Raw genomic sequence first — 13,268 nt, forward strand, 5'->3', positions numbered from 1 at the left:
AATCTCCTGTGTGTATACACAGTGTGTATGTGCATACTGTATGTATGTAAACAAGTGGTGTATAGTTAAATCAATAAGCCAATGCTAAAACAACTCGTACTGAAAATAAAATGTGACAGTATCAGGAAAATTCTCAAAAAAGAAAGTAAGATGAGGAGCTAGGCCTATTAGATTTAGAATATGTTTTTAAAAGTACAGAAATTAAAACAAGTGATCCTGGAACATGGATAGAAATATCAGTAATATAGGATAAGAGGTTTAGAAATAGCCTCAAGTACATACAAAATTTACTATATGACAAAGGAAGCATTTCACGTGAAGAAAAAAATCTGAATATTAATGGATGGTTTGGGGACAAGAGAGCTACAGAAAAAATGTGAACTTGTATTTCATATCTTATACCAGGATGCATTCTAAATTGAGCAAAAAAATGAAAAATAAAACATTAAATCATAAAAGGATTGAGACAGGCCATGGAGAAATTATTTCACAAGTGGAGCAGGAAAGACTTTTTAAACTATGACACAAAATCCAGATACTATAAAAACAACCCATAAACTCAAAATAATATAAACATAAATATATTTTTTCATATGGCATAAGGTGGGAATATTTGGGACTCTTTATCACATATAAGTGGTTAACATCCATAATAAATAAAGAGCTCCTAAATCAATATGAAAAAAAACATCTGTCACAAAATAGGAAGTAGATAAGACCAGCGTTCACAGGAAAGAAAATATAAGTAGCTCATAGATAAGAAGAGATACTCAAGAGAAATGAAAATCAAAACTTCACTAAGGAAAGTATCAGTCACATGTCCTTTGAACCAGGAACTTGTCCCTCTAGGAATTTATTCTGCATATATACCCCACGAAGAGAAATGAATAATGGTTCCCAAATATATGTCCACCCAGAACTAGTGAAGGTGAACTTATTTGGAAAAGGCCTTTGCAGATGCAATTTATTTAAGGCTTTCCAGTTGATATCAGTCCAGATTAACCCATTGGGCCCTAAATCCAGTGACAAGTGTCCTTATCAGAGACAAAATGAATAGAATACATTTATGTTGTTTTAAACCACCCAGCTTGAGGTACTTTATTACAGCATCCACTGGAAATAAAAACACTCCACTGTGAAAAGAAGGTATGTACAATGTCATTCCTCACAACACTGCCTGTGGTAGTAAGAGACTGGAAACATCTAGAGAACCAATTAAATTCAATATGGCGGAAGCATCTACAGTTGCAGAAAAGAAAAAAAAGCACTTTATAAACTGATGTGGAATAATTCTCTCTGAAACAGTCCCAACAAGAAACAGATGCCCCTCAAAATGGGAGGACTTATTTACAAGAGACAAGTCTTAGAGGTGTGGACAGGTATAGGGGGACTCTTGAAACCTGGAGCAAGGAGCAGCTGGGTTCTCACCAACCCCTGGGTCCAAAGGATGACTTGGAAGAGAGACTGCCTGAAAGGGAGTAAAGTTCTGGGGAAGGACATGGCCAGCAGAGGCAACCTCACAGGGAGAGGGCCAAAGAATTTCCTGACTTCTTTGTCCTTCCCTCCCTGGGAGGAGCCCATGGGGCAGTCCAAGTGGTCAGCACCCCAGGCAGAGGGCAGCATGCTGGAGTGTGATGGATAATGAATCTATGGGGCCCCTGTAAGCTGTCCAGCATACTTTCCAAGCTGAGGTTATTTTGTTTTATAACCAGGCACACAACAGTCTGTGCAGTGTTACCAAAGAAGAAAAATATAGTATGCGTTGGTTACCTGAGCATAGGAGGTTAGGATGGATCCCCCAAGATGATGATTGGCTTTGAGGCTCTAGGGAGGGATGGGCTTGTCGGGGAACAGGAGGAGGCAGGGGAGAGACTTTTCACTGTATGCCAAACTCTTACCTTTGGAATTCTGAACCACACAAATGGTTCAAATATAAACATTATGTTCAAAAATATGAACTTTAATTTTTAAAAGTTCAGTGTTAATGATCTTGCCAGAGGACAGTACATGATTTTAATCAATAAAAGAGAAGCAGGAGTAATCAGTACCAGGGGATCCTCCACCAGGGGAGATGAGAACACGCGTGCCCACCTGTCGGGTAACGCCTGCAGCACCGTGGGCATCAGCACCCCGGAGATAGCTTTGTAGAGGATGGAGTCGCACACGCCGACGATGTTCACCACCGTGGAGGAGCCCAGCACGGGCAGCATGTGGGGTGGCATTCCTTGCCAAAAGTGCAGAAGGAAACTTTGAACCTGTATCGACCCACAGAGAAAACCATGAGTTTAGATGGGGCTGTCTGGGAGAGCCCTGGGACTCTGCCAAGGCAGCCCAGTCTGCAGCTCTGTCATCTACCTCCCCTGCAGCAGCCTGGTGTGAAGTAGGCAGCCCTCCCACCCCAGGCCATCCCTGCACATGTGTGTGGCATCTGCGCTAGTGGACAGACAGCCTGAGGTCTCCTCTGCCTGGAAGAGGGAAGCACATTAACCCACTGGCCCTCTGGCCCTTGTAATGCTTTTCAATGTCTGAGAAGTGTTTAAGGAAGGGAGGGTGGGGTATTGGTTTTAAGAAGGTCACAACATGAGTACTCCTTATTCTTGAGACCACTGCTTCAGGGGCTCCTGGTGTTCTGGAGAGGGGGGAGGGAAAGATGTGGGAGTTGCAGGTACCGGGAGTATAGCCAAAGGGAAGAGAGTAAGGGCCACATGCACAATTCAAATCCATGCGCCCAAAACAAGGTCAAGTGCAGGGACTTCTCACATCCCATATCTTCCTTTTCCCAAAGAGCCCAGCCAGTTGTTGCCCAGATGGAATGGCAGGTGGTGACATCTGGGCAGAAAGCTACATGGGCCATGAAGCATGCTGATCAGCGTTTTCACGTTATTCCCCAGACCATTAGCACTGAGCAGGAATACAGCAGGCACTCAAAATGGAATTCTGATTATTGTGACCATAGCAGGAGTTCAAGCCTTGTGTTGGTGGACAGATGGTGGAGGGAATGTCCAAAGCGAAAACCCCTTGGTGCTCCCCACCAACATCTTTCAACATGTGAGCTCAGAACAGGACAGAATAGGGGGTCAGGGGTCGAGACAAGGTAAAGGAAATGGAGGGAAATGGACCATGGTGAACTCATGTATGTAACAAATACCCCCAAAATATCCAGGATTTAGTTGACATTGAGGAGCAGTCCATCCTGAAGTTGGGGAACAAAGAACTCTGAATTTTTAAAATTCCAATGGGCCCAACTTGGTTTCTGGACCACGATGTATCCTTCTTTCCCCCTCAGATGGACAGTCTTGAACCCCACGTGTAGCATTTTACATGTTCCTGTTTCCCCAAACCAATCCTGATCAATGTGGGAGCTACTTCAGTACTTTGGGGCTGGTGTTCTTGCCACCAGCCTTCCTTCCTGAGTGCCTCCTCTGTGCCAGGTGTTCTGCATAGCTCCTCTCCTGCAATATGGTGATACTATAGCTGAGAGTCACTAAGCCTCTGCCTCGGTCCTTCCACCAATCCGTCTCCTGGATGATTTGTTGTTTTTTGTGGTAACTGGGCTTATAACCTATTTCTAAGGCCCATGTCTCTCCCCGGGCTGCTGTCCACTTCCCAGACTTTTATCCTGGAATCCTACAGCATCCTTTTGGCCTCTTCTAGGAGGAGGGTCTTGCTTTCTTCTCACCAGGGAGAGGGGGACTCTGCTTGACTCCAGCCCAGGGGTCTGAGCAGGATCTCCTGTGGACAGACTTTCCTGCTACCCACAGCCTGCCTCAACTTCCCAGGGTAAGCTCTGGGTAAGGAGCTGGGGGAAAGGAAAGACCCCTCTGACTTCCTGGGAGAAAATGCTCATTTCCAAAAGCATGACCAAAGCAATGAATGAAGTCAGATGTTCAAGTTGTAAGCCTTAAGTTATAGCCTGATTTATTCCATGACAATTAAAATATTGCCAAGTTTTCAGCCAGATAGAAAACGAAAGCAAAATCTGGATGAGCACAGAATGACTTACAGGGTTCTAATCCTGGCTCCACTAACAACTAGGGGTATAATATCCCTAAGCATCAGTTTCCTTATCTGTGAAATGAGGACAACAGTGGTATTTACTACATAGGTTTGGCAAAGATTCATATAAAGTCCTTATTACAGGCTTGATACAGCATAGGTGTTTAGTAAAGGTTAGTTGCTATTATTGTTGTTGTTTATATTAACACAACCAAGCCCAAGAAATCAGTGTACACTTGCCCAAGTGTTCAGGGTACCTCTGCCTTCAGTCTCTGAGTGTCACCAAGCCAGGATTCCCCACGGTGGCTTTGCTCACCTCTCAAGGTTCTTATTCTCTTATTTGAGATATCTGATGGCTGACCATTGGCCCAGCCTGGGGCTGAAGATGGCCACCATCTTGGACAAGGTGCTCACCCTCCAGAGGATCCTCCTCTGTCCTGCTCCCAGCTCAGGCCTGTTCCTCCCACTCTGATAAGAAGCTCTGTTCGGTTGATCCCTAAGAGTTATAGATTCTAAATGCATCTGCCTTACTTGGCTCCCCTTGCAATGTAGCCCTATCTATCTATATCTCTATATCCGTCTCCATATATGCAGTCAGTTTCTAGCAAAGAGTCTGGAAAAGATCATCTGTTGTGTAGAGTAAAACAAATCTGTGGGAAACCCGTGTCTTTAGCAGGCATCTGTCTGTTTCAAACTGGTTCAGACTACATGGGGAGTCCTGATCACTCCCCAGTTTCCTGATGGTTTTGTAGAAAGGCTGCCATCCCATTGAGACCTCCCTCCCTGTCTGATTTAGGCCATTTATTATTGTTCTGGTTCCTCTGGGTGAGAAGGAACAGGAAGGAGGAGAAAGAGTATAAAGCTCAAGAGCTGAGACCTGGAGGTAAGGCATGACATGGACAGACACAGTGTCCTCTTCAGGAGAGAGAGAGGACCTGACACCTCCTGGAGACTGGAGAGCAAGGGGAGGGACAGGCAAGAATTGAGGCTTATGGCTTCAGCAGCTGGTGGAGGGTGGTGAGGATCTAAAATTTGGGAAAAACAGATTTGGGGCAGGAAATTAAGAGCTCAAATTTGGCCGTGTGCATTTAAGTTCATTATCTGTGCCCAGGACTAAATATATGGGAGATAGCAGCTTTTCTAATGTGGAGAAAATGATCATTAGGAAATAAGTTACATAAAATGCCTGGCATTGTAGGCATTGAACGCATGGAAGTATATGTCTAATAAGACAGCAGGAAGAATTCTGATAGCCTCTCCATATTCCTTGCAAGCACTATTAGTAAAAGGGAATGATTGAAAAAGATTATTTAATGTAAAATTTCTGGGTTATCTGTTTCAAGCTCCTAAATTCTCAGCTCTTTTTCCCTTCATCCAAAAAAGTATCAGGAGATTTTTCTTAAGAATACCTAAGCAAATTTTCTATTTCTTTTCCAGGTCCATGTTTAGTTTATTGCTTACACATTGGCTGCTTGCAGAGACACATCTGAAGGCTGGTAAGTGGGGCACTTAGTTGCCACAGGATTGAAAAGATCTCATGAAAGTAATAACCACCCTAAATACCTACCATTTATTATGTTCTGGCACAAAATCAGACTCTTTATACATATAATTTCATATATATCCCATGTATTTTACTATGAGGTAGGTATAATTATTATCTCCATTTTTTCAACAAAAGACGTTGAGACTCAGGGTAATTACTTTGCTCATGGCCACAGGCTAATAAACAAATGGTGGATTTGAGTGGTGGGCTCAACATAGCGCTGTGGAATGTTACAGCTCGCTGTGCAATACTGTCTGGAGAAGACTTTGCAGGGAGTCCCCTTCCTACAAATTTATGTTCTTTGTACTTTGACAATGTTACAAGTCAGTGGCATTTTTATATCCATCTTTTATATCCACTCGCCCACCCACCCATCCATCCACCAATCTACTCCCTCAGGCACCCCAAAAAATATGTCCTGAGAGTGTGCCTGGCCATCAACGAAGGGAAACAGGCAAGTTTTGAGCCCTCGGGGCTTATGATGTAGTAGTAGAAGCAAACAATAAGCAAGCAAACAAATAAGACAATTTAGGGTTGTAGTACTAAGTTGTAATCTTGATCAATATTAAAGATTTTGAAGATTCAAACAAAAATAAGGCCAAGGTGTGCCAGAGGCACCTGGAGTCCATTTGCCACTGACTTTTCTACATTGAAGGAGAAAGTTGTGCTCCTCAAAGGTAAAGTAACCCCCTCCTCCTCCACTTTTGCGGTTGGGTACAATGAATCATGTCTTGATCAGCAAATATCCCTGCCAGGGGAGCGGAATAGACTTCAGACTAAAGGTGTCAGGTGACAAAGGGTGAGTCTCTCAATTTTGGGGGGTTGCATCTATCTAATAAGCATTTCTATGACCGTTCACAGTTCATAAAGAGTCTTTAACTGGTCATGCTATTTTTATCTTCATTTCTAAGACGAGGAACTGAGGCTTTTAAGGCAGAGCCAGGTTTTTTAGCCAAGCCTGGGACTCCAAGTGTGGTGCTTTTCCTGTAGGGCCACTCAGCTGGACCACTCACTGCATGGCCTGCATCCTGACAGCTAGCTTGCGTGCCTTGATGCTCTCTAGGCTGTGTCTCGCTCATCTCTCTAATGCTGTGTGTAGCAATACTGGGTGCTCAGTAAGGGTTGGAATTAGGGGAATGGAAGTGAAATGAGATGCTGAGCATGAGTTTGAGTTAAATAAAGCTGCGTGGGAACATGAGAGAGGACTGTCACTAATTTTGTTGTTTTCGAGGGACAGCTATCCATTATAGGTTGGAGTCCTTTTTCCATACTGTGTAAACTGCTGCCCAGGGATGAGTCACCCTGCCTCCCATCCCCAGGTGTGTCAAGATGGGATCACGGGACCAGCTCTTGCCAATCACACAACAGTAATGGTAATGTGTTTTGTTTTTGAGTTGATAATGGGGTATACCTTTCCCATAGTTTTTTTCCCTCTCTCATCAGCTGAATAATAGAACTCCAAGGCTCTGGGATGGGCTATAGCCATAAGATGGAAGAAACCTTGGTTCCTAAGCCACCCCCAGAAAACAGCCTTACAACTGAGATCATCCACATTGGATTTGACATGAAGAACAAATTTCCAATCAGTTCAGATTGAGGGTTATCTGTTGTACAGCTAGTATTGTCTTAACCAATCATGATTCATCATTTGCCCAGATCTCAGTGATCTGTGGAACATAAGACATAGCCAAACCACAGTTTAAGAGAAAGCAGCCATTTTTCTTTCTTAAAAAAATTCCACCAAAATGGTCGCTCAAGTAATTTGGAGATTTCAAAGGACATTTTAGGAATCAAGCCAAGAGGAGGAAGATGAGTACTTCTCTACCCACAAACACTTCTGTTTTCCGGAGCTGTGTCTCTGAGCCGGGTAACAGTGAGTATGAGTGCTCAATAAACACCTGCTACCTTGAGGCACAACTGTGGAAAGGCTGGAAAATACGGGCAAAGAGCCTGTGTACCTTACACCATCTTCACACCCCTCCTCCATAGGACTCCCCATCCCACAAAACACAAAAGGAATCTCCAACGTATTTTCTACCAATAATTTTTACAGCTCTTTTCACTCCTACATTATCTTCCCTCAAATTAAATGTTCGTATCCAATTCTAGGGTTATGTTATTGCTCTTTTTGCCTGAAATGTATTTCTTCAAACAGCAAGGGCTCCAGCTAAGGGGGTAAAATTTGTGGTTTCCTGCCATCCCTCTGGAAGGCTTTTGGGGATGGCATTTTAGGCAACAGGATTTTATTGTCGATGTGGTTATATAACAGGTGCCTCAATCCTTTCCATTTCCTCCTATTTTTTATTTAATTGTAAAAATGAAATGGACTGCTTGCATTGTTTGTGTTTAAAGATGGCCCTATAGGCAGGATTTGATGGGAATGTGGATCAGACCTTTAGAGGTAACCAGCAACTAAAATGTAGATGGCCAGCAAAGTAGATGGCCTCAGGAAAAGGCTAAATCCAAAGTATAAGAACTTTTTTTCTTATTTTTCAGAATCTGTAATTCTGGGTATACTGAGATTCAGGCAAAATGGTCTTCCCGGTGTGCCAATATGGCAGGACATGGTTCACTAGTTAAATCAAGGAAAACCCATGTCACCTGCTATGCATATATAAGCTCTGTAAAATGGGAATAACAATAGCATCTGCTTTGTAGGGTCCCTGTGAGGACTAGGGGAGCCAATGGGGGTCAAATGCTTCTAGACACCAGGCCCAGCATCTGGCAGAAGCTCATGAAGTAGGAGCTAGTGTCAAGTATAATATTTTAATACAGAGTATTCACAGCTCAACACTTGTTGACCTACCTCATCAAAGTTGGCTCTTATTACAGTGTCCAGTATTCTCTGACAGTGTGTTCTGTACATCATAATAAAGGTAGAAACCTGCGGGGCGGGTGGAGGATCAACAACAAAGGCAGACGTTAATACACATCGTGGCTGCCCTTGCAATTTCAGGGTTTAAGTTCATTCGTTCCCTGTTGGAGGGACTGATTTCCCTAGGTGGTGTGCTCGGGCCCCAACCCCCTGATCTGGGCTCACATGGCACTGAAGTGTGCACCTCTATCAGGGCATCACCCCGAGATACAGAAAGCCCTGGTTCCTCTCGCTGCCCCCATGGTCCACCCTGAGTCTGCAGGCTCTAGGAAAATAAAAATGGCCTGTTACCCATGCTCCTGGACCCAGGGCCTAGCACAGTGTCCAGCACATAGAACTCCGTGGGGCTTGTTGAACCAAATTCTCCTCATTGGATAAATGACTAAAAAACTAAAACCCAATGTGTATTTATAAGAAGTACTTCTGCTAAAATCACCATAAGACATTTGGAAATTCTTTTGAAATCTACTCAGTAAAAAACAAAACAAAACAAAAACAACAACAAGAACAATCATCTCCCCTTCCATTCATTCAGGGACCTTACCATGGTGCAATTAGTTTGTTGACCAAAAAAACAAATTTGACAAAAAATATTTATCTAGTTCTTAGATTTAAAAAGTCTTTTTATAGATATGTTCTTTTTCTTCATTTAATAATATAGACATGCATTTTATATAAATTAAATTTGCTTTAGCAGGCATCTATCTTCTTGCTAGACTATAAGCTTCTTGGAAACAGAACTCGGGTCCCTTCCTCCACTGCATCTCTGCTCCTGGAGTGACCTGTAGGCTTAGTAGAAGCTAGATGCATGTTGGGGTCCTGGCATGTTAGAGACATGGTGCTCCCAGAAAACCTCCCCAGGCTAGTTTCTCTAGTTGCTGGCCCCCAAATACCCTGTGATCAGAACTTTCTGATTTACTCTATCCATAAAATCTTTATTGTCTATAAGCTTTTACCAAATCCCCCATAGCACATGGGAAAAGGAGCTTGATTCGGTGGAAAAGCAATCCACAGGAGAGGGCTTTTCCCTTGTGAAATAAGACAGCATAATGTTTTGGGACAGTTGTGTAGGAGGGTGGATAGGTAGATGATTGAGAAGATGAGAGAGAGACGTGGAGATAGAGGATGAGAAAGGTAGGTAGTAGATAGGTCAGAGTAAACTTTAAAATTTTAGAATGGTTTTGGATTTACAGAAAAGTTGTAAAAATAATACGGGGAGTTCCCACAGACCTCACACCCAGTTGTCCTTATTGTACATGACTCTGTACACTTGTCCCCACTAAGAAACCAGCACTGATACATTATTACTAACAAAATTGCTATGTTATTTAAAGTCACTGTTTTGCAATGTAAGTGTGTGTATGTGTGTGTGTGTGTGTGTGTGTGTGTGTGTGTGTGTGTGTGTGTGAAGAGAGAGAGAGCCACCCACTCGGGCTACCCCTTCAGGTGTGGTTACCTTCTCCTCAGGCAGGCTGGCTGGCAGATTTAGATCTTTGACATTTGGAAACTCTGGCAGCAACGTTCCAAGTTTGGACCGGGGTGAATATGCCACTGTCTGTTTGCTCACTTCTTTCTTGCCCGTCTCGCTCACCCAGGCGGCTCCTTTCTTGGAATACATCACATCATAATATTGGGAGCTTTCCTTCACCGCAATGCCGTAGTAATGGTACCTGGGCCACAAAGAGACAGAGGGGGGCCCACATGCACTATAATTAGCTGGGGTTTTCTGAACCGGTGCTGGTGGTGGGGTTCACCCAAGGCCAAGGTGGCTGGGTACGTCCTCTCCAGGGCTGGAAGTGTTAACTCTCCTATAAGGCTTGATATCTCTTGAAAACTAGAATTAAACCAAAGTTCCATGTTGCCAGCCATCAATCAGGCAGGTAAAAATAACCAAAATTGCCTCCTACAGAAAATGTTAAGTCAAATACTTTGCAAAGCAGAGTGGGGATGAAATTTTTCCATTTGTACTTGATCTCTTACATCTACTGCATGTGATTCCAGGGGCACAGCCCTTGATGTCCCCCTCTGGGGGGACCCAAATGGCAGGATGTGTTTATGACTGCTAACTGCATTCCAACAAAACTTCATCTGGCCTATGATTGTGTTAATAAAAAAAAATGACAGTCTCACAGAACTGTATTTTTTAAAAAGATAAATCCCATGCTTCAGTTGACATCGAATGTCGAAAAATGACCAGAACTTTTTATTAACTCAAAATGAGCTTAATAATAGTCATGTTTTCCATCAAAACCAAGAAAGGTTGGCAGCTATGCTTTGTTTGGATGTCAGCCACATCTATGAGTACCTGCTACTACTGGACACTTTGCAAAGTGCTTTACATACATTGATTTGTAAATAACCCTATGAAATGAGGACTATGATTGTTTTTCTAAAGACGAGACAATGCAATTTGCTCAGGGACCTAGAGCCATTTGGGACAAGAACATGTTCTTTACTACAGGTCTATTTGACTACAAAGTCATTATATTACATTAGCAGAAACAGCACAGTGATATTTTAAACTTTGAGATGTGTCAGGATCTCTTAGGGAGATTAGCAAAAATTGAAATTTTTAGACCCCCTTCCTGGGACCTACTGATTTGGAACATCTGTGAACAGGGCCCAAGAATCAGCACTGTAACAAGCACCACCAGTGACCCTGAAGCATATCAGGGTCATCTCTGGTACTAAGGGCTCAATTTATACTTAATCTTACTAAGTCCCCAGAAGACTGGAACCAATTATTACCCTACTTTACAGACAAGGCAACTAAGGTCCAGAGAACCGAAGTCCCAACCCCAAGGTCCCCCAGTGAATTCGTAGTCATAGAGGCAGGATTCGAACCTCTATAAAGTGCTTTTAACCACTAAACCAGGGATCCTCAAACTTGACTAACAGTAAGACTCCTGCCCCTCCGGCCCCCAAGATTCCAGGTTAGTAAGTCTGGATTTTCACAGTCCTGGGCTACACCAGCCTGAGGCCCTCAGAGACCTTGCTTTCAGAAACACGGCACAACATATTCACTACTTTCCTCTACCCATGGATATGTGGTGACAGTCACAAGATAGATAGTGAACCGAGAGGCACTTGGATGAACCAGAAAGGTTCTCACAGGGAGGGAGGAGCTGAACACAGAACCTTCCCTTCCCGACCCCATTACTTCTGGTACCATTCTGTGATGTTCCTGCTGAGTGGGCACCTCGCCTCTATCTGCAGGCCTCCTGGGACGAAGAACTTGGGCCCTCCAAAGGCGGCCCAGTCCATCTTCAGCCGATATAGCTATCAGAAAGTTCTTTGTGTTGAGCTGATATCTGCCGTCTGTGCCTTCTACTGCCCAACTGTCACGTAACTGCCTTTCCATCAGAGGCACTCCTTGGGGGAGGGGCTGGTTCCGGTGGCTCCGGAATCACCCTTCCGTGGGAAGGCAGTTAGGACAAGCCTCCCTCACTTAAAGAAGTTCTCCTTTATAACTTAAGATCATCCGTGTCTATCTCTGTGTCTGTATCTATCTATACACATAGTTATCGTATGTCTAGACCAGACCACTTCTTGATTAGTCAGCAGGTATGTTGCTAAACTTGGCAACCACAATGAAGCTCCTGGTCCCTTCTCAGCTTTTCTATTTTGATTCTGAAGGGCACATCAACACTCCTCACTGGCCACCCCCCACATTTCTTGGGTCAAGGTGGATTTGCTGGGGGAGAGCTTTTCATTGACTTTCCAGGGGCTGCCAGGGTGGAGGTAGACCTGGGAGGATCCTTCGGGAGAGGATACAATACACTTGAATAGACCAATTTTATGAGGAGGATGTTGCTCCATTTGCCAACCCATAGATTAAAGAAAAAGAAAACAAAAACATGTTCTTACATGAAAACAGAAAGGAACTTTCTCCAAGTTTATGCAGGATGGGAAACCTTCCTGTTCTTTTTGACCATCTTCTCTCTGACTTTACTATCTATCTTTACTATTTCTACTCTTCTTGGAAATGGGCGACAATGTATTATTGGAGTCAGTGACTCTTTAAAGACCCTAAGTTGGACAAAAATCACTTATTTTCATTCATTCGACACTCACCCCTCCATCCATCCATCAGTCCACTCATCTGTTCAACCAACATTTTTCTATCTTTCACAGTGTGTTCACCAGCAAATAATGATGGAAGAACTTGACTTCTGTACTGTATAAGCTCATCAAAGTTGAAAACTTTAAACAGATACCACAAATTTATTCTTTAGAGTAATCACCTTGGAAAATTGTTAGGAATTTATTTCAAGATGTCCTTTGCTCAAAATTTTTCTGGAGGTCCCTTTAGAATTTGCCCCGACAGCTTCTGAGCCACACAAAAAAAGTTAGTCTCATTATTCTCAGAACTTTACCGAAAACGGGTTTTCCCCCCAGTTTGATCATCCATTTTCTTTCCCTAATGTTTCCAAAGTCAAACCCCCTACCCCTCCTTGGAGGATAAGAATGTGTTTGCTGCCACGAGTGACAGAAGCAGGTTAGGGGACTGGGGGTTTTGCATTAGGTGACAATACGGGCATGCTTTTGAAACACCCTCAGAAAGAAGGCCTACAAGTCCTATATGTTTAAAAAAAAAATTGTCGAGGGTTTCATAGCTCACTCTGCTGACCTGCTCACTCCATGCTAAGGCACCCTCTAGTGGAGTCGCAATGAACATTAGCATAACAAAGAAAGCTGCTTAACTCAGGGTCAGCCAAACTCCCAGGGCCCCTGCCCTTTCCATGGAATACCTATTAACTTCCAACAATTTTTGAAACATCCCTGAGGGAAGTCCTATGATGTGGATTTCTGAGCAGGTAGAGATCCCCTTCTCTCTGACACACCTGAGAC

The 13,268-nt window shown here is 43.5% G+C and overlaps 1 protein-coding gene across 3 annotated transcripts in view; it reads right to left on the reverse strand.

The window, feature by feature from the left end:
* Rfx4 (regulatory factor X4) overlaps positions 1 to 13,268 on the reverse strand; it is a 128,322-nt gene that overhangs the window by 57,542 nt on the left and 57,512 nt on the right. For all 3 annotated transcript variants that reach the window (XM_026398580.2, XM_026398571.2, XM_026398585.2), the window contains exons 5-7: positions 9,874 to 10,087; positions 8,349 to 8,426; positions 2,092 to 2,255 (exon numbers count right to left, since the gene is read on the reverse strand). In XM_026398580.2, the coding sequence (XP_026254365.1) occupies positions 2,092 to 2,255; positions 8,349 to 8,426; positions 9,874 to 10,087 (456 nt within the window). The remainder of the gene's footprint in view (positions 1 to 2,091; positions 2,256 to 8,348; positions 8,427 to 9,873; positions 10,088 to 13,268) is intronic.

The sequence above is a fragment of the Urocitellus parryii genome, chromosome 5 (genome assembly GCF_045843805.1).
Source record: "Urocitellus parryii isolate mUroPar1 chromosome 5, mUroPar1.hap1, whole genome shotgun sequence".
NCBI lineage: Eukaryota > Metazoa > Chordata > Mammalia > Rodentia > Sciuridae > Urocitellus > Urocitellus parryii.